The 25864-nt window shown below is 34.8% G+C and overlaps 1 protein-coding gene across 1 annotated transcript; it reads left to right on the top strand.

Annotated features, from left to right (window-relative positions):
- The first annotated feature begins 1815 nt into the window (after window positions 1-1815).
- LOC121415512 (MAU2 chromatid cohesion factor homolog) lies at window positions 1816-25384 on the top strand. The gene is made up of 16 exons (XM_041608730.1): window positions 1816-2158; window positions 2344-2361; window positions 5325-5390; window positions 6087-6182; window positions 6808-6930; window positions 7582-7737; window positions 8835-8910; window positions 9581-9651; window positions 10771-10965; window positions 12785-12928; window positions 13258-13344; window positions 15934-16058; window positions 19313-19424; window positions 21367-21457; window positions 23591-23718; window positions 24943-25384. The coding sequence occupies exons 1-16, from the start codon at window positions 1922-1924 to the stop codon at window positions 25006-25008; spliced, it is 1791 nt and encodes a 596-aa protein (XP_041464664.1). The 5' UTR covers window positions 1816-1921; the 3' UTR covers window positions 25009-25384.
- Window positions 25385-25864: the final 480 nt, after the last annotated feature.

The raw sequence follows: 25864 nt of genomic DNA, 5'->3' as shown, positions 1-25864 counted from the left end.
TAAGTTCAACGGTTTCAATTAGTTCAAATCAGAAGTGTAGTAACGTAACCATGGTAACGGAAAAGAGGTCTCTAAGGGTGAAATAATGGATAAAATCATGACAAATTTACTATATCGTTGTTAATGCATCATCCAAGTCTTTTGACCCCAGGTTCGTAATTCGACGAAGGTTCTTTACTGTCTGAAAACAAAATGAGGTTCGTAATTTCAAAGGTTCGTTAGTCCGAAAACTAAATGATCAACGAACCTTATTTCGTTTCGAAATATGCCTAACACAATTGCGAAAGAAGAAAGTGAAACCCAATTAAACAATTGAAAAAAAGCATCATAAGATAACATTAACAATGGTGATCATTGTTATAAAAAAAACATTGAATAAAAATGAATTAGTCCATAAAGATATTGTGAGAATTAGTCTATAAAGATAATGCAGGTAAATGCTGAAGCTTTATTGTCACTTAAAAAAACCCCGATAATCATCCGCCGTAAACAGATACATCAATTTGCAAAGACCCTATTTTGAGAGTGTGTAGGTTTAGAAGTTAATCTACTCGTATATCATGGTAGAATGTTTATCATGCTCATATCATATATGTCATTCATTCACGAACTGAAGTCATTGGGAAAATAATGACAACCCAGAAAAAAAGAAAAAAAAAGAATGAAAAGGAAAGAAAAAAGTGTAGAATATGATGTTATTTTCTGAATAATAGGACCTACGTCAAAATCTGTCACAAAAATTGATTTTTGTTAACTTGTAGAAATTTTGCATATTTGGTTTTTAGTATTTTAAATAATGATGGGTATGTTAAAATATAATCTTGTTTCATATAAGGTAGATTATTGTTTGCTTCAGGTTTGCAAATTATTTGATTGATGAATATGTCTCTTTTGACCATGTTCCAGTAGGTATTTGTCATAGTTTATACTTTTTGTATATAATATACATGTATATTAATGCTTTATACTATCAATAGGACCCCATTAGACTATAAGCCTTTTGGCTTTCATGGGTTATCCTGTCAAGGTATTCTTTAACTTCATTGTATCTCACTATCTCATATAATTACCTGTGATATTCTTGACGAATAAAAAACATATCTCATCAATCCATCAATCAATCAACCAAAACATATCTCATCAATCCATCAATCAATCAATCAATCAATCAATCAATCAATCAAGCAATCATGTTTTAGGGGGGTGGTGATAAGAATTTTGTACGCGGGACGGAAAATTGACATTTTGTAGGGTTTTAAAGTGCTTTACAATTATATTTAAAACATGATTTGCATTGCTTATCATGAAATGTTCAAGTTATCAAAACAATTGATGGAGCAAATCGGTATGTTTGCTTCCAATACTTTCGGCTCGAGGGGGGGGGGGGCTTTCGGTCCCTGGATTCGGCTATAAAATATCTGGAAGTAGTTTGAATGGCTGGATAGATTACAAAAATATAAAAAAAAATTAAAACAAAATTCTTTATTTTCAAAATCGAGCTGCGTAATCAAGTGTTTTGGTTATTGGAGAAATCAATATTTAGTGAATTTGATGAACATATTTCAAGCTAAATAGTAGTAATGTCGGTGAAAATATGTATTTGCACCTTGCTACGTAGCGGAACTTCGCGCCATGACTCTGAAGATGGTGATTGGATGAACCGGAGCTGTGTGTGGTGGTATCATAATATAGGCCAAGCCTCGAATTTGAGTTGAGTGATGCGCTATACGAACAACAAACGAATACTAGTATCGACCTACGCTATATTTATATGCTTGGCACAATATTGCACTCCATGCACGCAAAGCGAATACAGGAAACCCCTATTTTTCCATGACGTCAACAGGAGGTGGCGCTCGACCACAAGCTCAAATTTGACGAAGAAAAACGGTGAAAGAACGAAGGTCAGTGAGCGGAGAAAATGGCGACCACTCAGCATCCGAAAACCGATTCTTGGTACATCGCTTTACTGGGTCTTAGTGAAAGCTTTAGGACAGCTAGCCCACCTAAAATCAAGCATTGCATTCACTGTTTACAGTCAATATTACAATTTAAGCCACCGCCTCATATCGAAGCCAGGACGCATCTACAGATGGGCAGCTTATTGTTCACGCATACGAAGAATATGGATTTAGCGCGGACTCATTTAGAGAAGGCGGTGAGTAGAATATTTGACTAAATTTCATATTCTGACATTAATGGACAATTTAAACCTTAAGTTTTATTATAGTTTACAATTTTTGTTTATATTGAGTGTATTCGTATTGTTTTTTTCTCTTTGACATATTTCATTCTTTCAAAATTTAATTTTGAAATTTGTTTGTTTTTACATCTTTTCTGCAGTGGGCCATGGCACAGAGTGTATCCTTTCCATAGCAATATGTGTGTATGTATGGGACGCAGTCGTTTTCCAATGACTGCTCTTGCTAATGTGCAGTGCAGTGCGTTGTCGTGCACAGATGATGATATGCGTGAGTCAATGGTGCTTTAGTGCATTTGGGGTCAAGTCATTTTGTGTGCCCGTAATGATATGTGTGTACTACATGAACTCGACCTAATCTCAGGATTATTGATTCTAGGTCAAGTTTTTACAAATGGTTTGATGAGACATTTACAAATCATGTTGTGTTTTGAAATTCAGTGATTGAAAATTGATTTGAATATATAATAAAAACTAAAGTAGACTAGTCTAGATGTCTATACTGGTAAATACAATGTGATCATACAAATTGGCAACATGTTTGTTAAATTGAATTTGAAAGCAAAGCTTTGCATTCAATTTGAAAATGAAATGATGCATTAAAAATAACCTGAAACTATATTAAACTTGACTAATTTCAACATGTATGATGATGATATACTGTATGACTATAATGAATGAATTATATTCATCTTACAAAATTTACAATTTTTTATGTCAAAAAATTTATTTCATCATTTTATCTCCAAATTACATTTTTTCATCTTACAAAATGTTCATTAGTTCTTTCATCAGTACGAAATTTAAATTTATTTTGTCATTAAAAAATATACTTTTGTTTGTTCATGATTACAAATTTTACATGTGTTCATAATTCACATTTATTTGTTCAACATTACAAACTTTACATTCAGTTTCTTTTTAAACACTTCTGGACTGGGAACAGGGAGAGTTTCTCTCCAATTACCGTAATTATTTATAGCTCCTTATTCAAGTTTACTTACAATAGAGGGATATGCTTTTCATTATCTGGAGTTATTGTAAAAAAAAAATCCCTTGTGAAGATGAAATGCAGGGGTCACGGCTTAACCCTTAACTTTTTTTTCACTGACCATTTACAAAACCCACTCATTTAATGAACAAGGTCAGATATAACCTTGTTCACAATTACATCTCTATGTGTGGCAAAATAAGGTTGACAATGTTTGAATTATTTTATCTTTTTCTTTTGGACAAATGCTTGATTTTTTTACACTGTCAGTTTCCATTACAGCTTTTCATAATATATACTGTAACTTGGCTCTTAAGTAAATTTGATTCTTTAAATTATTTTTTCTTTATTAAAAATAGAGCTTGAAAAATGAAAAATTTCTTGCCATATTACTTTCCACCAATAGAGGGCATACACAAAAATATGCCCAAAATTCAAGTTTTTTTTTTTTTACTAATGAAAATTGAATTGCAACTGTATGGAAATAAATATTTTTGGTCACAAAAGTGATATTTTAATGAGTTTTTAAAGTGTGTGCTCAATACAGCATTGGCATAACATAGTCCTACCTGTAGATTCTCCACAGGCAGAATGGTAGCAGTGAACAAGTGACAAAACCTGAAAATGACCATCATATTGTGATTTTATCATCATGTTCAGCCCCCTTAGTTTGGGCTTAAAAACCACCAACCCCACTTTCAAATCTGTTATGGGCCACTGAAATGAATGGACGTTTATGTACCGGTACTTTTAATTATGGAAGTTAAATTTTACTACGTTGTAAATGAATTTTCTATATCTGGTAGGGATTTTTTTCAATTGCTGTTCAAAGCAACATTCAAATGCTTTTAGGCCAGGTACCAGTACTATATATACGGTGATGTGTCTGTAATAGCCTAATAGGATAAACAAAACTATTTTTTTTTGGTGACAGGTAAATTTTCTTTATTTTTTTAAAATGGTTCAGTCACATGGCACTTATTAACAATTGGTTTTGATTGTGATTTTGAGGGATAGAAGGTGGTAACTTTTGGTACTGGTACTTTATACATGTAGGACTTCACAAGTTTTTTTTATGTTATATATTCAACTTTTTATTGAAATAAATCATAACAATCACAATATTTACAAATGATTAGCATGATGGAAAAGCATAAAATCATGAAACATTACAATAAAAGGGGCAGATATAAGATTATAATTAGTGTGTTCATGGTCAAAATACATTGCACAGCAAATAATGTTTAATTTCATTTAAAGGGGAATCCTACCCAAATAAAAACTTACATGTACTCCAAAACATAAAATGGATCAAATTTTATTTTTCAAAAGTTTTACTTCAAAATTACATTTTTCTTTTGTGAGGACATAAAACAACATACTACCTGGGATATATTTAGATTATTACAGGGGAATGGGTACTTGGGAGAAAACCACAAATCCATGTTAATTAAGTACATGGCCTACTTTGTATGGGAAAGTTGTCCTTTCCCCTTGTCATAATTTACTTACCCAGTTGCCAATTTGAAATCCACATAGTCTTAGGAATCTTGATTTTAAAGTGGATTTCTTTCAATCTTTCACCATTCTGTTTTATTTATTTTTGCCTTTTAACACAACATTTTATGACCAAGGCTGGATTCCGCTTTAATTTACCCATATTTTCTGCTTTGATTACACAGGGTGCATAACAAATTGTTTCATATTAGACATTTTAATCAAAATGAATTGGGTTATTGATTGTGCACAAATATACAAATTATTTCATTTACTTGATGAATTTATATGATTTAGATAATACAGGAATACATGTTTTTAGATTTAGGTTTTAAAGCTTTATACATGCTTTTAATAATTGGTTTGTAAAAAGGTATGCTTAGTAACATGTACATGTTAAGTGTTTGAGTTGACATATTTTAGTCACATGGATTCCTGTAAATGTTTTACCGCCCACATATGCTAAAATCAATATTGTGAATTCAAATAATTTATCTCCAAATATCCTAAATTATTCTGCATTATGGGTAATTGAGAACAATCCTTATCATTTTAGAAACACATTTCTAGTGAACTTTATGAGAAAATTTGTATGTTAAGTTTGTGTATTGAGTTTCCTTGACAGTACTGTGACAGATTCCAAACTTTGATGAAGTTAAGTTTGAAGCAGCCAGTCTCCTTGCTAGTATACATGAACAACAGGTATGTAAATAAGAAGAAAAAAAAAAAAACCTGAAGCAATATGGGAAAACAAATATTAGATTTCCCTAAATTGAACATGACCTAACGTTCATCCAATGAATGTTTTTGGAAATTTTATGAAATGTAAGCTCTGCTTTAGTTTAGGCGTTATTTTATATGGAAGTAAATTGTTTACATACTGGGGACATTGTGCTGGGACAATACATGTATATCCCCAAATGTCATGCAAATTGCAAAATAGCCCCCTAAAATTGCTCTTGAGTTTATACCAATTCAATTTGTAATTAACAGATGTAAAAAAAAACATGTATGCATGTACTGAAAATATAAACAATGTGTTTTCCCTTTCTTCATATGCCTGCCTACATGTATATTATTTGCACTCTAGGTACATGTGCATTCTGTAATACAATAATATAATGTAAAACAGACAGAAAACAAACTTTCAAATGATTCTGTGCATGACAGATTCCTTTTCTGGAAGATCTGTAATATGTACAGAACTTGTTTTTTTTTTACCATACATACATGTATAGTACATGTAGCCAGAAGCAGGTCAGAAAACCTCTTTTGAATGTTTTTTTTTATAAAGTGACAGGATTGTCATGAAATTGTCTATTCTGCTCAGTGCCCACAGATTCATGTATATAACCTTAATCATATTAATATTTTGCTATTTATCTTTTGTTTCTGTAGACACAGCTACACCCAGCAAAGCAGATCTTACGTAAAGCAATCAGCATCTCTCAGCAAGCTGCATTCTGGCGATGTAGATTACTCTTTCAATTAGCAGTAAGTTTATAGACAACTATAATGTTTCGATTGTGGCTTCATGATGTGGATTTAAAAAAAAAATTAATTAATGAAAGAGTGTCATTAATTATAGGGATTGAAAGTAGGCATTCAGTATATTTAAGTCTGAAATGTTATTCTTTAAGATAAAGAGAATATAGTAATATGCTAATTTTCTGAAGACTTAAATTTGATTTCAGGAACATTGGTTAAAGATGTTAGGTAATTCCTTTTGACAGTTTTTTTTAATGTTAATACATGTATACTTGATGTTTTTTGTTGTTAGATTTGTTTAGTTAGTGAAAAACATATGTTGATTGGTGAAGAATTACCAATAGTTGTTTTGCCGTCATTGACTTGAATTTTACCCAGCTTTTATTCATGATATTATGACACAGTCTTGTATGTTCTACCATTACAGAAATTGATATCAGCATTTGATGGTAGAAACATGAAAAGAAGTACTGCAGGTCTTTTTTTTGCTTTTATGCCATTATGCAACAACAATGAAATGCTGTTGATTCCCCAGGTGTATGTTTTTAGAGCTCTTTCACTATCTCTTTTTCAATTATATTACGCATTTCTTTTGATTTATGTCTATTTTCATTTTTCATTGCTTCCCCAGCAAATTCATGCACATGAGAAGGACTTTGTATCAGCATGTGATTTGTTAAGAGTAGGAGCTGACTATGCTGTAGTTGTAGGTTCAGTCTATACACAAGCTCTCTTTCTCCTTAGTCAAGGAGTGGTAAGTATATTGATAAGGAATCTCCATAATTGTTCTTAAAATATCATTTGTGGAGAATATCACAAGATGAAATTATTCAAATTAAGCCCTCCCCATCATGTAATTGAATATTCAAAGAAATGAAATCAAAATGAGCAGATCATGAATTATTTGATGCCCATTGAAGGCCATGTCCCATTGCCATTTAAACAGAAAACTTCATTTAAACTATAATATAGAAATGTGCCCTGTGGGAAAGAGGTCTTGCCCGAAAAAATATTATAATTTTAGGCTTGAATAAACATCAATTTTTTTTAATTTTATTCCAATTATTTCAGAACTGCTTCATGTAGACTTTGAAAATAACTTCTTCATTCTAAATATCTTTGATGATTGTGGTCTGAGGCACTGAACTATGATTTGTAATTTTGGATCCCTATTGCACCAGCATCCTTTGGCAGTAGTTTGCTTTAATTTGCCACACTTGACCCAGGTGAGGCAAATGGATAGTTATGGAGTACCTCTGCAGAAATGACTTCTTCAAATTCTGGAGATTTATAATCCTAAAACCCGAGATACAGAAGTATATTTGTTTAATGGAGGATGTGGAAATTCTTGCAGTAGGAGGATCCATTATTGTAACACTTCTGTTATTCTATATTTATCTTGCAGTTATTATTAGTAGACAAGAAGTATGGCGAGGTAGATCCAGTGCTGACATCATGTGGTACAGTGATAGGATCCTACCAGGGTACGCCTACCAATAAGGAATCTCTCAAGGTCTATTTCTTGGTACTACAAGTCTGTCATTACCTCATGGCAGGACAAGTAAGTATACATGCATTGAAACAATACTTGATCCAAAAAAAAATGATAAAACTCTATGACCAGAATACACAGGTGTTTTTTAATCAGTGGTTAATTGAGACTATATATTGAGAAAGAGTCTTGTTACTAATAGGGAGTTTTTGATTTGCACGTCGACTAGTGGACTGGGACGAAAGTACGTCATAATAGTCTTCTTTGTGTTGATGTTATATAAAGTCAGTTGAGCACATGATTGGAAGACACTGAGCATGTGCAAGTCATTCCTGACACGTCAACTTCATGATGACGACCGTGGATTTCGCTCAAATCACGCTCGTTCGAAATGTAGTAAACGAGCAATCAAGTCCTTGCCCATTGATTGAAGCCACGTGGTGATTTACTCCAGCGGTTCTGTATACCGTAAACACAAAGCAGACTATTATGACGCACTTTCGTCGCAGTCCACTAGTCGATGTGCAAATTGAAAACTCGCTATTATTAAAGCATTACTGAGACCACTGTTTTGAATTTAATGTAAATGTACATGTTATGCTATTAGCATATATATTGAAGAAGAGTTCAAGACGTTTCTTCAAACATACGTTATATTTACAGAATTACTGTTTGCAGTAAAGTATTGCAGTCTATGATGATAGCCTGTTTTTCTGTAGCATTTAACATAATGAATATACCAATATTAAAATTGTAGCTTTGTATTTTCATGTTTCCAGCTATATTTACCAGCAGAATTTAATTTGCTCGCCTTATGATGATTTTCAAATGGCACATAACGTTCACTCTCTTGATGTTAGCTATGTATGTACACATCATTCCACTTTATTAATTCATGATGCACTTCTAGTACTCGTATTTTAAATTGTTTGCTCATCTGCTTTTTTTTTGGTTTCTTAGAGTTTGTTAAGGGATCAGTTTAAATGAGTTTTGCAATTTCTTTTTATGTGTTAAAAGCTGAATTTGTGATATTTTTAAAATAATGAATCATGACCCTGGTTATCTGTTGTAGTAAAAGTAAATATAAATACAGGTGTTAGCTAATTCATTCAATTTGTGAAATAGAATATGTTAAACCTTTCTTTATTGTTTTTGTTTTTTGCCAGGTCAAAAGTGTGAAGCCAGCTCTCAAGCAACTACAACAAGCAATACAAAGTATCACTGTATTACATACGGAAGAAGGTAGGTTATTGAAAGATAATTCTATTGTGATTCAACCTTACTTTAATCCTTTCTACTCTGCTAAAGTAAGAATAATCATGCTGTTTAAATGAAAATCCCCTAGAAACTCCCTCTGTGGTATATTATTTATTTTGTTTTATTTTGTTTTATTTATTTTTTTGGGGGGGTATACATACACAAAGAAATTATTGCTTTCATCATATCTATTCATAAGATATTTGGTAATTGAATGGAATTGTTATCATGTCATTGTCATTTAATAAGTCGAAATCTTTGGAGATGTTTCAGAAAACGTTTGTCAGTTACTAACAACTTTGTCTTGTACGCAATAAAAAAAACCCCAAATAATAAATCCAATGATGTAGGGAAATAAAATCAGAACATTGTCCTAGGGCATGTTCATCAATGCTGTCATGATTATTGTTATGCATACTTCTGCAATATCCTTCATTATGGTCTATATTAATAATAAAATAATAAGTGTATTCTTCATGATTGCTCATACTTATTCAATCCATTGTATTTTGAATGCTTATAAGGCACAGGTAAATCAACTTTAGTCATTAACCTGCAGTGAAATGACAATTTTTGTTTAGCTTAATCTGTGTTTATAGTGTTTATTATTGTGTTCTTTATCAGTTTATTCTTGTTATCTATTTCTTTTTGCCAGAGGAAGCTAGTAATCCAGCCGATCAGTTTCACTGGTTACCAAAGGAACACATGTGTATCTTAGTCTATCTGGTAAGGTTACAAAATAATACTAACACTTTCCTTTCAACTGAGTATATGAATATAAAAAAGGCTCAAGTCCGTAGGAGGTTATTTCGAGAAAATCGAAGAAAAAAATGGATGCTTTCTAAATTTGGGCAATTACAGTATATTTGGCCAGAAGATGTCAATGAACATCATAAAACAAATTTAAGTGTACATTTCTTATGAACCTTAATATTCATGTTACTTTTGGGCGGGGCCTTTTGTCTGATGGACTCTGGTCGTTTTTAGAATCATATGGACTTTGGTCATTCTTACATTTATATACATGGTAGTAAGAAGTAATGAAAGAGGGCACTATTATATGAATGTAAGAAAAGTCTAAGTCCTGCCCAAGTCCTAGACATGGCCTTTTCTTACACTCATAACAGATCTTTCTACTTCATTTAAGGCATTTCTGAGATGATTTCAGATTTATCATATATACGCAAGATGAGTCATTGTATAAGCGAACAATATCCCATATTCAAATCAAATTTGCCAAAAATTGGACTTGGGCCGTTTTTATATTCAGATACTAAATTAATGACGAACCTATTTTCCAACAATATTAGGCAGTGCTCTTTTTTTGTTAAAATTTAATTTCCTTGCAAACTAAAAATTGTTTACTTATATATATATATATATTTATGTATATTGAGTCAGGTATTGAGTGAATATCTTGAAGGGTCAGCATTTTAAATATGATGTTTAAATCACAGTTGGTCAAGAGTGAATTTATCAAACAAACCTTTACTAAAATCTGAGAGTGTCCGTTTCTTTTCATATTGTAGTGCATGAGGTGGACTGAGATCTAGATCAAACCAGACCCTCTTATAATTGGTGTTCCTTATCACTGGGAACACCAATTGAATACAGGGTCTAGTACAGTTTTATTTTCAATTTAATGGGCATTTTCCAAAATCTTTAAGAAATTTCTGTTGGATTCACTCAAGTGCTAAAATCATCTCAATTGATTATTCATAATTGCATACTTGGTTGCCAAAGCAACGTGAGGGGTGTGCAGAGATTTGCCAGTAATGGATTATTTGCAATGTATCCCTGTCTTCGCAATGATCTTAACATTATTCTTTCCATCTCTGTTCCTAGGTCACCGTAATGCATTCAATGCAAGCAGGCTACATGGATAAGGCTCAGAAATATACAGACAAGGCCCTCTTACAGATCAGTAAACTCAAGATCCTTGACTCCCATCCGATCCTATCATCTTTTCAACTCATGCTGTTAGAACATATCATCATGTGTAGATTAGTCATGGGCCAGAAGTCACTTGCAGTACAAGAGGTAAGCATGGATGATAAGAATGATGATTAGAATACTTGGATCCTACAGAATATATTATTCATCGGGGATCCTCCTAAGAACTGTACAGGTCATCGTATATTGGCTTGCCTGCACACAATGTATGCTCAATTCCCACTCTCTGGATAGTACCACACATAACATCCTAGAGGGTACCGATTTAAGACCTGGGAAGGGAGTGGAAATTAGAAAATAAATTCTTGCCAAATGCTATTTGTCTTGCAGTGGCCAGTGGGCATGAAATCTTAGACTTTCTGGTTTAGAGTCCAAGAAATTATCAACAGATCTATAACACCTTCAATAATGAAAGAATTGAATGTTGTCTTGTAAAGGGGAAGCGTTGTCTTCTTTTGAGTCTTATTCTATTTCTTTTAAATCAGAGAGATGTGTATAGACCTTGTGCATTGACGTCATCGGACCTCTACCTTGCAGGCTGTAGCCATTGCCTTACATGTGTATGAACAGTTATGCTGCAGTTGCATTTCCCCTACGTTGGCCGTATGGCTAGTAAAAAACAGCCATTTATTCCCTTCTATTCAAACCACCTATATGTAACCGGTAAAAAAAATGTTAAATCGGCTGTTTTCGACTCGCCGCACAGCCGCCGTAGGGAAAATGTGACTGCGCCATAAGTGGTCTGCAGCTGGCACTGTTGTTTCCTTGAATTCCTGAGGGAGGGTGCTATAAGATGCTATAAGATTATGCATAAGGTCTATTTGATCCCTCTGCAGCTTAGTGTCCTTTGGTGAGACATCAGTCTACATTTTGTCACTCTCTACTCACATGTTTAATGGTTACATGGAACATGGTAGGATGTCAAACCCAAATTTGGAATTGCAAATTTTGTTGTTATAACAAATTGTATGAAATGGGCCTCAGGACTATATCATATCTGTGAATTGCTTGGAGGTGTCATTCTGAATAATTCATATATTATTAGTAGTAGTATTAAGTTGTTGTTGTTGTTATCTTGGGTTTTGAGGCACATACCATTTAGATATGAATATGATTAATTTGTCTTATTTTTATGGTTATATAATTTGATGCATTATGGATCAGCGCTGCCTTAAGACAATTTGTATGAGATTGTGAAAGGCGGCTCATCACAAATCATTAATTGTTTGGATAGTATTTTCTGGCCAACCTGGTTCAGTAATTTGAACGAGCTTCTCAGCATGCGCGTGATTGCTAATAAAAAAGCAAGCACTGTCTAGCCTTCCCCCCATACCCAACCAAGACATTGTGATGCCTGTCAAAAGACCTCTCCTTCTGAGGATTGAAACGAGAAAATGAAAATGTGTAATTATAAATGTTATTGTATAATATACCATAACCTATATAAAAGAAACAATTAATGCAGACATTCTGGGCTTGTGCTCAGTGCAATTAATCTCATATGTTATTATTCAATGTTATATGTTTTAATGGTTATCTGGAATATTTTATTCGATTCATAGATATGTGACCCCTTAGTCAATGTACTAAGTGATGTATTATCTGTTTTTATCGATCGAAAGTCCTTCATTTACTTGCCCCAAAAAATGGTTCTTTGGTTGTGCAACCACCTCATAAAAGGGAGGTTGTTGGTTTTATTTTTTTTAGTCACAACAACACTTTCAATCAATGTGATATTTTGCCATCAGGCTACAGAGACTTGACAATAGTCATGTGGAGTAGAAGTTGGATGTTTGTTCATAGTGTTTTGCAATTCATCTTAAAAATAGTTCACCTTTGAAATAAAAAGAAAATGTACTGGGCTAATTAGTTTTCATTCCCACTGTTGTGTCTTCCTTTTTAACAGATTTCACAAGCATGTCAAGTCTGTTCCCAAAACCCTAGATTATTCAACCTACATAGAGCACAGCTGCATACGTTATTAGGTCTCTATTCAATGTCAATGAACTGTATGGAAAGTGCAGAGGCGCAATTCAATACAGCATTGCGGGTAAGTAAAGTAGGTTTTATCTATTGAAATGTTTTAACCTCCTAGTCTTGATGTGCCAGTAATTTGTCAGTACACCATTAAACAAGTTCTCACATAGTTGTCACTTCTCTGCTATACCTACTGTATGTAATAAGGATTTTTCCTCATTTACCCTAAAACAATATCGTTGGATTTAAAAATCACATATGTATGTATTTCTTTGGCTCTTAGATTAGCAGGTATGTATAATCACCCCTCAGCCTGTATATGCATTATCAGCTAAAAAGCATAGGATTATTTGTGTGACCAGATGATAAAATGGATTTGTCTTTTTTTTTTTCCCACCGAAGCAATTAACTACGCAAACAGAACTGTGGCAGTTTATCTCACTCAACCTGGCAATAGTCTACCTCCGGTCTGGTAACAGGCAACAAGAGGTAAAATCAAGATCTTATTTTTAGGTTTACTTTGATGTTGACACATGAAGAACTTTTCAACACCAAATCTTAACTGAAGGTTAAGTTTTAGAAATGACAGCATAACTTAGAAAGTATATGGACCTAGTTCATGAAACTTGGCCATAAGGTTAATCAAGTATTACTGAACATCCTGCTTGAGTTTCACGTCACATGATTAAGGTCAAAGGTCATTTAGGGTCAATGAACTTAAATCTAAGTTTAAGTTTTTGAAATGTCATCATAACTTAGAACATATGGTTGTAGTTCATGAAACTTGGACATAAGGTCAATCAAGTATTACTGAACATCCTGCCGGAGTTTTAAGTCACATGGCCAAGGTCAAGGGTCATTTAGGGTCAATGAACTTTGGCCAAGTTGGGGTATCTGTTGAATGATCTTGCAGTCATGAAAGTGTTTTGTCGTCTGTTTTCATATGCCTGTCGTAGTCGGGAGGTATTATGGTATCACGCTCGGTGTCCGTCCGTCTGTCTCTCCATTAACTTTTCCTTGTAAACGCGATAACTTCAGTTTAAATTAACGTAGGCTCATATAATTTGGTATGTATGATATTATCATGGATCCCAGGTGCCTATTGAATTTGAGGTCCAAAGGCAGTGACATGTTTTCATCTTACCCTTCTGCAGTCCTTGTCAACGTGATAACTTAAGTTTGAATTAACGTAAGCTCATATAATTTGGTGTGTATGATATTAGCATGGATCCCAGGAAGCCTATTGATTTTAAGGTCCAAAGGTCACGGTCATAGTGACATGTTTTCATCTTAGCCTGCTGCAGTCCTTGTAAACGCGATAACTTCAGTGTAACTTAATCCATGTTGGGGGAATCAACATCATAATCTTAACCTAAGGTTAAGTTTTTGAAATGTCATCATAACTTAGAAAATGTATGGACGTAGTTCATGAAACTTGGACATAAGGTCATTCGGGTATTACTGAACATCCTGCCGGAGTTTCAAGTCACATAACCAAGGTCAAGGGTCATTTAGGGTCAATGACCTTTGGCCAAATTGGGGGTATTTGTTGAATTTCCATCATCACTTTGAAAGTTTTTTGGTCTAGTTCATAAAACATGGACATAAGAGTAATCAAGTATCACTGAAGATCCTGTGCGAATTTCAGGTCACATGACCAAGGTCAAAGGTCAGTGAACTTTAGCCATGTTGAATTACCATCATAACTCATAAAAGTGTATGGATCTAGTTCATAAAACTTGGACAGAAGAGTAATCAAGTATCAATGAACATCTCATGCGAGTTTCGGGCAACATGACCAAAGTCAAAGGTCATTTTGGAGGTAATTATTAGATTGCTGTCATAACTTTCAAAGTTTGTAGTTTATAAAATGTGAATGTAGGGGTAATCAAGTATCACTGACAAGTCTCAGGTCGCATGATCAAGGTCAAATGTCATTCATTTTCAATGAACGTAGTATTGTATCATATGAATGGTGTTTATTGTGAATAATTATTTCATAGTAGTTAAAGTCAGCACTGCTGCTACATTGAATCGCATGATGCAGGTGAGACTGCCAAAGGCGCTCCGCTTGTTTAATGAATAACCGTAATCATTGCTATAAGGTGGATGTTTAAACTCCCAAAACTTTCCACCCTGCATTATTTATTTTGAAAAGGTGAGGGTGAGTTATACCTATTAGACCATGTATTGTAGTTTGCTTGCAAATTTTTGCCTCTATACATGTAAACAAAATGGCCCGAATTCACAAAGGTGGTTTTGAAAACCATTAGTTTAACCTATGTTTTATTTAGATTTCCTGCATAAATTATGCTTATAGATGCCACATATGCTTTATAAACAAAATGTCCAGTGCTGATGCACGCTTTGTCACATTTCGCCAAATTGATGCCCGTTGCCATGGTTAAGTATGCTATTTTATTCATGAGTCCACTGTTTTGAAGAGTGGACTCATTAATTCAAAACAGTGGACTCATCACTAAAATAGTGCACTTAACCATGGCAACAGGATTCAGTTTGGCGCACTGTGACAATAGCTTGCATCAGCATTGAACATTTTGTAATATGCACGGTAAATAGGTGTAATTTATACAGGAAATCTGCATAAACCAAGGGTTCAACTGATGGTTTTCAAAACCCCTTTTGTGAATTCGGGCTTATGAAAACCCTCTTCTTGAATTATGTTCAAATTTTGAGAAGCAATTGTGAAAAGCAACTGGTAAAGCTGTGATGGGTACATGGACACTCATATCTTGTATTTATTGTTCATGTAAAGTTTGATTTGGAAAGCAGTATGATTTCTTGTCATAGAGTAGACTCGATTTGAAGCAGCAGTTATTGGAAGTAATGCGCAAGCATGCAGTTTTAATTGAAACTTGATATACTAAGTCCTGTGGGTACAGAATATTTCCTTGCTATTGCAAGGATTTTATTATACCAGATTAAAGAAAATGAGATACATGCAATACAATGATGCAATGTTCAGGATTATATGAGATCTTTTAAAACCTAACTTGTGTTGTAATTTTTACAGTAATCATGAATTGTACATCTATTCCTTGTCTTATCTTTACCCAGTTATTATCACTATTAGAGAGAGTGAATCCAGAGACAACACACATACATGCACACAGTCTCAAAGCAGCAGGTTTCTATGTCAAGGGTCTTCAAGCTTTCTTCCAAGCAAGATATAGTGAAGCAAAGTAAGTTATATCCTTCATGGTTGTTTTCACATTAATGTACCTGGTACAACGGGGTGATCTTGCAGTCATGAAAGTGTTTTGTTGTCTGTTTTTCCACTTTCTTTTCTCCTGTACAAAGTCCTCAGCTCTCTGATGTAATTAAAGGTAAAAGAAAGTAGTTGCAGCAAACTATTATTTAATGAGAAAGCCTTATAAATCGAGATTAAATGTCACCATATTACCGTAGATTAGATCTAAATCTGGTATATTGTCGTAATGATGACAACAGGGTTCCCACAGTCATGGAAAATCCTGGAAAAATTTGTGATCCTGGAAAGTCAGGGAAAAGTGAGGGAATTTGGAAAATTTGTGAAAAGTCATGGAAAAGTCATGGAATTGCATTTACCTCATGGCTATGGCAGCTTTCCATTTTGTCATGTCGCAAAGTTCTCTCATACTTAATTATATCCACCAGTGATATATGATTTTGGTGTCTAAACTATGGTTTCAAGGGTCAAATTATATATAAGGACAAGTTACAATGACACTCATTGGTCTAGTATGTTCAAAATTCCAAGATGGCTTCCAAAAATGGGGTACAAAATGTCTGATGTTACTTCTTTAAGGACATAGTTTGTTCAATATCTGTCTGAGGAATATAAGTTTGGTGTCTAAACCATGGTTTACAGGGTCAAGTAATACACTAGGGTTAGTTACAAGACCAGTCAGTTGTCTGTATGTTCAAAAATCCAAGATGACTTAGTGTTAGGGCTAGCAAGGTTGAAATAACATTTAATAAAAAAGGTTTTTGTGAATACATGTATAACACAGCCACAATCCACATTCCTCACTCAAAATACTCATGGCCATGAATAAATTGATTGCTCCTGACATTAAATTCGGACAACCAGACTACAGAAAATTTCATCTTATTTGCAATGATATAAGATGCCAATCAGTCAATGTATTTTTAATATGTCACATTTTGTAACCAGTTTTGCATTCTTAGTTGTTTTTAGAGAATTTAAATTTCAAGTTTTGTAAATTCATGGCAATTAGTTGACATATCAAGTCACAACTGATCAAGCACTGCCAGCATGACTATCAGAACACAATACCTTCAAAAGGTTCTGAATCTCTTAGTTACACAAGATGTTTCAATTGCTATTTTAGCGTCAAATAATGTGTCCTCTCTGGAAAAGTTACTTGAAAATGAAGTTTAATGAAATACCAAAATATGCATCAAATGTCCAATTTTCAAGATATCCTCATTATTTTTGGAGCATATAGAAAAATACACTTGTTAATTTAGCTGGTGTTCTCAAGTTGTATCACAAATGGCCTCATTTTTTTGTAATGTACAGTGAAATGCAGCACTATGTTGAGAATTTTAGGATGAGGATGTCTTTGTTAGCCTTTTTTTCATGTCACCTTATTGTAAAACTTAAATGTCACTCTTTTGTAATAATTGGCTCATGTGTGACATATTTAAGTGTTTCATCTTCATATAGTTCAGGGTTCCCCCAGAAATTTGAAAAAAGAATTCCATTTTTTTGTGTGGAAGTTTTGTAGTAAAGGTGAATTCAGGATCCGAATTTCAATATGCCTGGAAAATTTGACATTTACATGTACATGTATTGTATAGTTCACTTTTGTGACAATATCTGCATGCTATGCTCTGAAAATTTGGAAATTTGTTCATGGAAATCTGTCAGTTCAAGAAATTACATGAGTTTGTGTTCAAGACAATTTTGAATCTTGATTTTGCTGAAACAAAAATGGTACTGTACCCAGGTCAGAAACAGACCATATACCAATGATAATACATGTAGATGTACATGTCATGAGTAAGGTAGTGGGTGGAATGGATCGCTGTGAGGGGAGGTTATGGAGGCCATCATAATGTGTCTGATTTTGGAAACGATGCCAGAAAGCAAGTCATGGAAAGCAGCAATTTAGTCATGGAAAAGTCATGGAATTCCGTTTTCAAATTTCTGTGGGAACCCTGGATGAAATCTTAGCTGAAAGCCGATAATTCTGATGTTCATTAACACAAAAGAGCATATGGAGGACATTGTGTTAATATTGCTGCTTGGGAAAATACATTTGATTGAATTCCGTGCTTATTTTCCTCATTTTTCAACAAATGCACATTTTCTTCCAGAGCCATTTGGCACATATCTTTTATTTATACATACAAACACTTTGGTGGTAATTTCAGTTGATTCTGTTCATACTCCTGGTATTTATCTTTTAGTGCATTGATGAGTGCAGTTGCGCAATGCTAGTTACTGTAATGAGGATATTACCCCACTTGTCCTCAAGCCTTCCTAGTGTTTAGAAGGCTTTCACTGGTTGAAAGTTAGATGTTTGTAAAATTATTCACTCAAACCATCAAGGATAAATTCCTTGGTGCATATGGAAGTCCCCGTGAAGTCCCTACCCCCCCCCAAAAAAAAAAAGATCAAACAACTGAACACAACTCCTGGGTGACATTGATAAATGAACATTACTCGGGTGATAGGAGAGGTTAGTCCAAGTGCTCACTAATCTTTATAAAAGGTATAATGGCCTAGGTCTCTTCCTTGAGATCACCCAACTGACCTGAGTGACCATAAAGAGAAACAAAGGACTAGGTGCAATACTGCAATTTTAATGAAATATAGAAATATACCCCTGTAAGTAGCAGTTTCAAATCTGTATGAATTGATTACCTAAATCAGTGAAATCTTAATGTAATGTAAGTCTAGATTTGCTGCCAACCAGCGCAATAATGTTGATCATGTCTTTCAAATACAGGCACAGGGAAAATGCGCTGCTTCTTTAGGGACATCTCAAATTGATATCAGTGATAAACATTGAAGCTCCTGTTTATGTAACTGGTGTGTTGGCTCAGTTGGTAGAGCGTCCGTCTCACAACCGGGAAGTCGCGGGTTAAAACCCCGGCCGCGTCAGACCAAAAGACGTTAAAAGATGGGAGTTGCTGGCGTTCAACGATTAAAGGGATAGAGCCTCGTCGATCTGGAGCTGCACTTGAGCGGCTGTTGGGCCCACGATCAATTGGGCAAAGCAAATTTTCGGAGTATTTCATTTCATGTCTATTTCGAACAATAAATAATGGATTTTCAATAAATAAATAATGGATTTTCATGTGCAAAATGCTTGGTCAATACAAGAGTTTGAATAATGCATTTCATGTTGCCGGCTCAAAGCCAATCATTTGTTTAAGCTCTATGCATCCGTTATGTAAATAATATACCCATTGTCTTCTGCAGGAGATACCTTAGAGAGACGCTGAAGATGGCAAATGAAGAAGATCTGAACAGACTGACAGCATGTTCCCTGGTACTCCTTGGCCACATATTCTTGTCATTAGGAAACAATAGGGTAAGATTCCATTGCTAGAAACCGACCATATCACTCATACTTTTACTACAATCTGTCTCTGTAGATGCACTTGTCTGCATGTATGATAGATATATTCCAAATGTTTAACTATAAAGAGTTTTAACCCTAGTTAGGCCGGGCTTTTTTGGCTGTTCTGTGGCCGCAAAAATTTGCACACTGGTAGTATGCGATGTAATCTACAAGGCTGTATGGTTAAATTTTCCAAAATAATGAGATTTTATTTTATAGGAATTAAGTATGCTAATTTATGCATAAATCATACTTTTTCCTCTAATTCACTAAATGAAGCTCCTAGAATGCTAATTTTTGGTAAAAATATTCATTGTAGCATTCTTAACAATCGCAGTTGAAAAAAAATTCGGTTTGGAGATCAATTTCTTATGTATTTTATTGTTTTATGAATTTCTTATGTATTTCTTTGTTTTTCAACCTCAGGTTTTTCTTTATCTTTTTCACCAGATTTATTGCACAACGTTTTTGAAGCATAATTATGCTAAAATCAATTGATTTCAGCTGTTTAAAGTAAAAATAATCATATCCTTATGAATAAGATGAGAAAACTCAATTTTGGATGTTGTTTGAAACTCAATTTGCATTGACTTAGTACACAAAATCATGTTTTTGAACAATTTTTGGTCTGACATGCACTTACTAAATGTTGCTTAATTTCGGAATCACGTACCTGGGCATCGTAAATTTGGTCTCAAAAGATGTGCGAGACTTAAAAGTATAAACTCTGTGAGTGGCGTGGTAAAAAAAATTTTGCATGGCGGAATGATCGCAGAATATGTTGAGTAAACCCCCCCCCCGGCCTGTTTAGGGTTAAACCATTGAGGGAGATTAAACCCCCATCTAGGTTTTTTAAGTGTACTGAAATGACTTGTACGTAAGTGCACATTGTGAATTTGTGCATCTCGAGAAAAAAAATGTTGATTAGATTGAGTGTTCATGCACATTGAAAAGAATGAAGGGGGTTGAATTGACTCTACTTTTTCAATTCCAGCCATAGCTGTCTGTATAGTTTACAGTACTTACAATACAATATTATGCAATGCGATGCCATGCCATGCCCAAATTTTGGCATATTTGATCAGATAGACAATTTTTAGTATTAGAGAGGAACTCAAGTTATGAGAAAAGTCAAAGTATGATCGTAAACTTTTATTCCATGTTATTTTGGAATAATATTGAGGGAGAAATGTGTGTTGAAAAAGTATTCATAATGATAGGATTATTTTTACTTTCTTGAGCTGAAATTAATTGATTTTAGCATAACTCTGCTTTAAAAGGGTTCTGATATAAATTTGGTGAAAATCAAATAAAACAAAAGGTCCAAAAACCAAAGAAATATTTAAGAAATTCATAAAAAAATGAAATTCATATGAAATTCATTTTCAAACCAGGGTTTTTTTTATTTGTAATTGTTAGCAATGGTATAAAAAATATTTACACCAAAAATTGGCATTCTATGAGCTTTTTATAATGCAGTAGAGCAAAAAGTATGATTTATGCTTAAATGAGCATAATTAATTAATATAAAATAATATCTAATGATTTTGGAAAAATTAACCATACTGCCTTTTAGATAACATCCCACACCATTATCATGCTAATTTCCACAGCGTTTGCATGATTGGCTGCCGATATCTCAAGGGGGGGGGGTTGGTTGATTCAACCCCCCTGGTCATAGAACACCCCAAAAAGCCCGGTCTGGTTAGGTTTAATCAGTTGGTATAGTTTCTACCACAATTCAATCTCATGACAAGAACTTTACCATTTCTTTTATATGTAAAAGATATGGAACAAATTATATAAAGGAGAAATAAATTGAGGTTTTTCTAATAATAAAATGTCTGTATTAGCTTGATCAAAATGTACATGTGATAGATTTCATGTTTATGATTTTCTTCTTGTTACACAGGAAAGTCAAAACATGGTGTTGCCAGCGATGCAGTTAGCAGGCAAGATTCCAGACATGCATATACAGCTCTGGGCATCAGCATTACTAAGAGGTATGGAATGTTCACGTGCTATGGTTGCTTGAAAGTTTAAACTGAGGAAAACATTGATTTTACTTTTCATGCTGAAATTTATTCTTCTTAGTAATGATATTACAAGAGACGGAGGGATTCCCCTTCTTCTATTTAGGTGATTTGTGAATTTTAACCTCAAGAATAAGGATAACTAGGGATATTGACATGCAGAAAAGAGAGAAGAAATGCAATTGCTGTTTATTGCAATTTAATTTCGAGTGGATTGTCTAGATAGAAGTGTCTGGTTCCCCACAGACTGGATGGTTTGGAGATGGGAAGATTTGATCAAGGGAAGGGGGTGGGAGGAGTACACCTGATAACGGAGTAAAAAGATGTGATGATTGACAATGATGATGATGATTGATGATGATGATGATGATGATGATGAGGCTGAAGATGATGAAGATGATAATGATGAAGATGATGATAATGATGAAGATGATGATAATGATGAAGATGATGATGATTATAATGATGACGATGATGAAGATGCATACTTGCCAACTGTCCCGTTTTTATCGGAATTGTCCCGTTTTTAAAATTTTTTAGAGCAGAAAAATCGGAATGTTCCGATTTTTTAGCCTAGACAAAAAAAAAATCAATAAAGAAAACAAGAGAAAAAAGTGTTTGCGCGTGTTCAATATATACGAAATGTACAGTATTGTCTATGACTTCCGGGTTTGAGCTATCGATACACGTAATGTTACAGTCCCACCAACGAAACTGACCGATGGTACATGTACGGTCATGTGTACGGTATGTCAAGTTTCGATCGCTCTCCCAAGTCGATTTTCTGCTGTGTGACCGGTGTACACATGCGACTGACTAGACTGCGAAAACGTGGTTTGTTTGCATGCGATGCGGAGTGCCCATGTACTTGTGCACAACGCACCGATCTCTATATGTGGGACATGTATTAACGCTTGCTGAGCTGTGCACGGGGTATGTGACGATCGTGGATTTAACGGGATTATTTCGCAAAACTAGAGAGGATTTGATCAAAATGAGTGGAAAATGGTTGCAGAAATTTAAAGGAGAGTACAAACAACGATTCCATAAAGCCAAGCACGAAAGCTGTTGAATTTGCATTTTGCATGTGTTGCCGGCAGGACATAAAAATCTCAAGTGGAGGAGCTAATGATATAATATAAGAAGGCACGCCGAGAAGAAAAAACACATCGACAATGAAAAGGCGGATCTCGATGCGACTCGCATGTCCAAAATATCTTCCTTTATGCCCAAAGAGGATACCTCTGTCATTGGAGCCGAGGTAAGATTTACTGATTTTTGGTGGAACATAACATTGCAATTGATGTTTCTGACCATGCTGGTGATTTGTTCAGACAAATGTTTCCCGACTCAAAAATTGCTAAGGGTTACAGTGCTGCTCGGACAAAAACAAGTAACATCCTTTGTACCCTAGCGGACAGTGATGCGAAAGCTTTGGTCAGTAAAGTCAAGCATCAGCCTTACAGTATCGCTACAGATGGCAGTACCGATCAAGGAGCCGTGAAACTGTACCCAATACTCCTGAAAACTTATGACGATAATATTGGTCAGGTAGCATGTGAACTTTTGTCACTGCAACAGTGCTCTGACAGATCAACAGGGGAGAATATTTTCAAGATCATGGATACTGAACTACAGAACTGGGGCATGTGTGTAGAGTGTCTATTAATATATATATTATGTGATTCTGGTATCATTTTAAGCATCTAATGGCCCTCCATAGTGCTATTTTTCTTTCAGCTTCAAGGGGGCAACGCCCCCTTGAGACCCCAATTGGGGCGCTGCCCCTGAACCAAGTTGGGAGCCTAAGCGGCCCCCTGGACCCCCGGCCAAATTTGTCCCTCTTTTTAGATTTCAAATGTTGGCAAGTATGGTGATGGTGACGATGATGATGAAGATGAGGATGATGATGATGATGACGATGATGAAGATGATGATATTGATGAAGATGATGGTGATGATGATTATGATGATGATTGTACATATCCTTCCTTAAGTGCTCAAAAATCATATTGCTATTGAGTCCATGTTGATAGTTACAATGAACATGATATAGGTGATTGGGGGTATATTTATTTCACATCATTCTTGTTTTCATTACAGATCTGTACCACATGTCAGGGGATCCAGTCAGGCAGAGTGAAGGGTATCAGATGCACAGTTCATTTTCACAGCAACTCCTCTCAGATCACTTCCAGTCCTCACAACAACCTGAACACAATCTCATACATGTGAGTATAACACTCTCTGAATTCATAATGTCCTCACAACAACCTGAACACAATCTCATACATGTGAGTATAACACTCTCTGAATTCATAATGTCCTCACAACAACCCGAACACACTCTCATACATGTGAGTATAACACTCTCTGAATTCATAATGTCCTCACAACAACCCGAACACAATCTCATACATGTGAGTATAACACTCTCTGAATTCATAATGTCCTCACAACAACCCGAACACAATCTCATACATGTGAGTATAACACTCTCTGAATTCATAATGTCCTCACAACAACCTGAACACAATCTCATACATGTGAGTATAACACTCTCTGAATTCATAATGTCCTCACAACAACCCGAACACAATCTCATACATGTGGGTATAACACTCTGAATTCATAATGTCCTCACAACAACCCAAACACACTCTCATACATGTGAGTATAACACTCTGAATTCATAATGTCCTCACAACAACCCAAACACACTCTCATACATGTAACTACATGTATACTTCAATATCTGAATTCACTTGTCCTCACAACATCCTGAACACAATCTCAATATAATCTCATACATAAAAGTAAATGCACAAATCACTAAAGCCATGTATTCACAACAACCTGAATACAATCTTTTACAAGTAAGTATTCTATAATTTCTGAAGTTTACAATGGCCTCATAACAACCTAAAGACTATCTCATACATGTGAGTATGATTTTATGTAGTGGGTGATTGAAAATTTAATGTTTGTGTTAGAGTTAACTTAGGAAGCTATTTCAAATTGCCTTCCTAGCTTCAACATCTATTATGAGATAAAAATATGCCCACATTAATAGCGTTGCTTTGCACACAAACTTACAACCACACAATGACTTAAAATAACTTTGACACAACCTCATTCATGTGAGCATACCACAATTGCTGAGTTCATACTGTCTTGACAACAGTGCAATCTCATGCATGTGATTAATTTGCATTCTCTGTGTAAACTGTACCAATGCCATACAAGTGTCCTTTTACCAACCATCGTACTGTCCCACATATTTTTTGTATATTTGTGCTCGCTCTGGGCATATTTCCATCACCATTTTATTACATATGAAGAAGTTTATTTATATTACAAATGTGAATAATAACGAAGATGATACATCTTAATCTATTGCAAAGCCTTATCTTTCTTTAAATATTTCTTTTTGATTTATTAATATCTCATATCAGTGGACAGATGGCCCTATTCCACCTCACCTCCTGCAGTCAGAAGGTGCAAGTACCAGTATCTTGTAGCATTCCAAACTCCAGAGGGAGGTCTTCAACCCCTATCGAGTCTTTGATCACCGGAATCGTGTCTGTCTTTACCATAGCAGATAGTGGACTGTGTTAATGAGACAATAGACTCGTGGCATAGCAGACTTGTTCTGGTTGGTTCAAGATGTTGCCGTCTCTTGCGATGTGCGCCATAGATCGTAAGGTGATTGTTGCTGAAGCCCTTTGATTTCTGAAGGGGCAGTGGGTTACCCAGAGAAACCTGCAGTAGTGCAAAGAAGGTACTCAGGAGGTCATCCCTTCTTCCGCCTGTTGCTTGACCAACATCACAAGCTCATTCCAGTGTATCAGGTGGAAAGCTGAACAAAGGTGACAGTTATGATGAAGACTATTTGTTTTAAAAGGAGGAAAAATGATAACTCTGTGATCTATCATATGCAAAGAGCAATAGAGAGAAGATCTCTGGTTTATCACTATGTATTGCAGTGTCTATTCCTCTACTCGACATACAATTGCATATTGTATTACCCAATACTGGCCAAGAACTGGCAAGGTGTTTGGAATTTACTGGTAGCTTGTAGTTATTTTGGCTATGTGTCCTATGTATGAGGGAGGACCAAGATCAGTCACTCTCCCGTAGTTGACAAGAGAGGGCAGCAAAGGATTTTTGCTCAGAATATTGATGCCAGGTAATTTATGTTTATGTGAATAAACTTCAACCTGTTATGATGGCACTCAATGAAGTTCAACATTGCATTGCGATTTGCAAGGTTGCATGCACTCACATTTTTCTAGGATTGATTCTTATCTTGATATTGTTGCATGTAACAATAACAATTTTATTTCAGGAAACTCAATTTTCTGCAAATATTTAGGA

The sequence above is a fragment of the Lytechinus variegatus genome, chromosome 5, assembly GCF_018143015.1.
Source record: "Lytechinus variegatus isolate NC3 chromosome 5, Lvar_3.0, whole genome shotgun sequence".
NCBI classification, from domain to species: domain Eukaryota; kingdom Metazoa; phylum Echinodermata; class Echinoidea; order Temnopleuroida; family Toxopneustidae; genus Lytechinus; species Lytechinus variegatus.
Note: the sequence above shows the minus strand (reverse complement) of the source record. Positions and strands in the feature narration are given on the sequence as shown.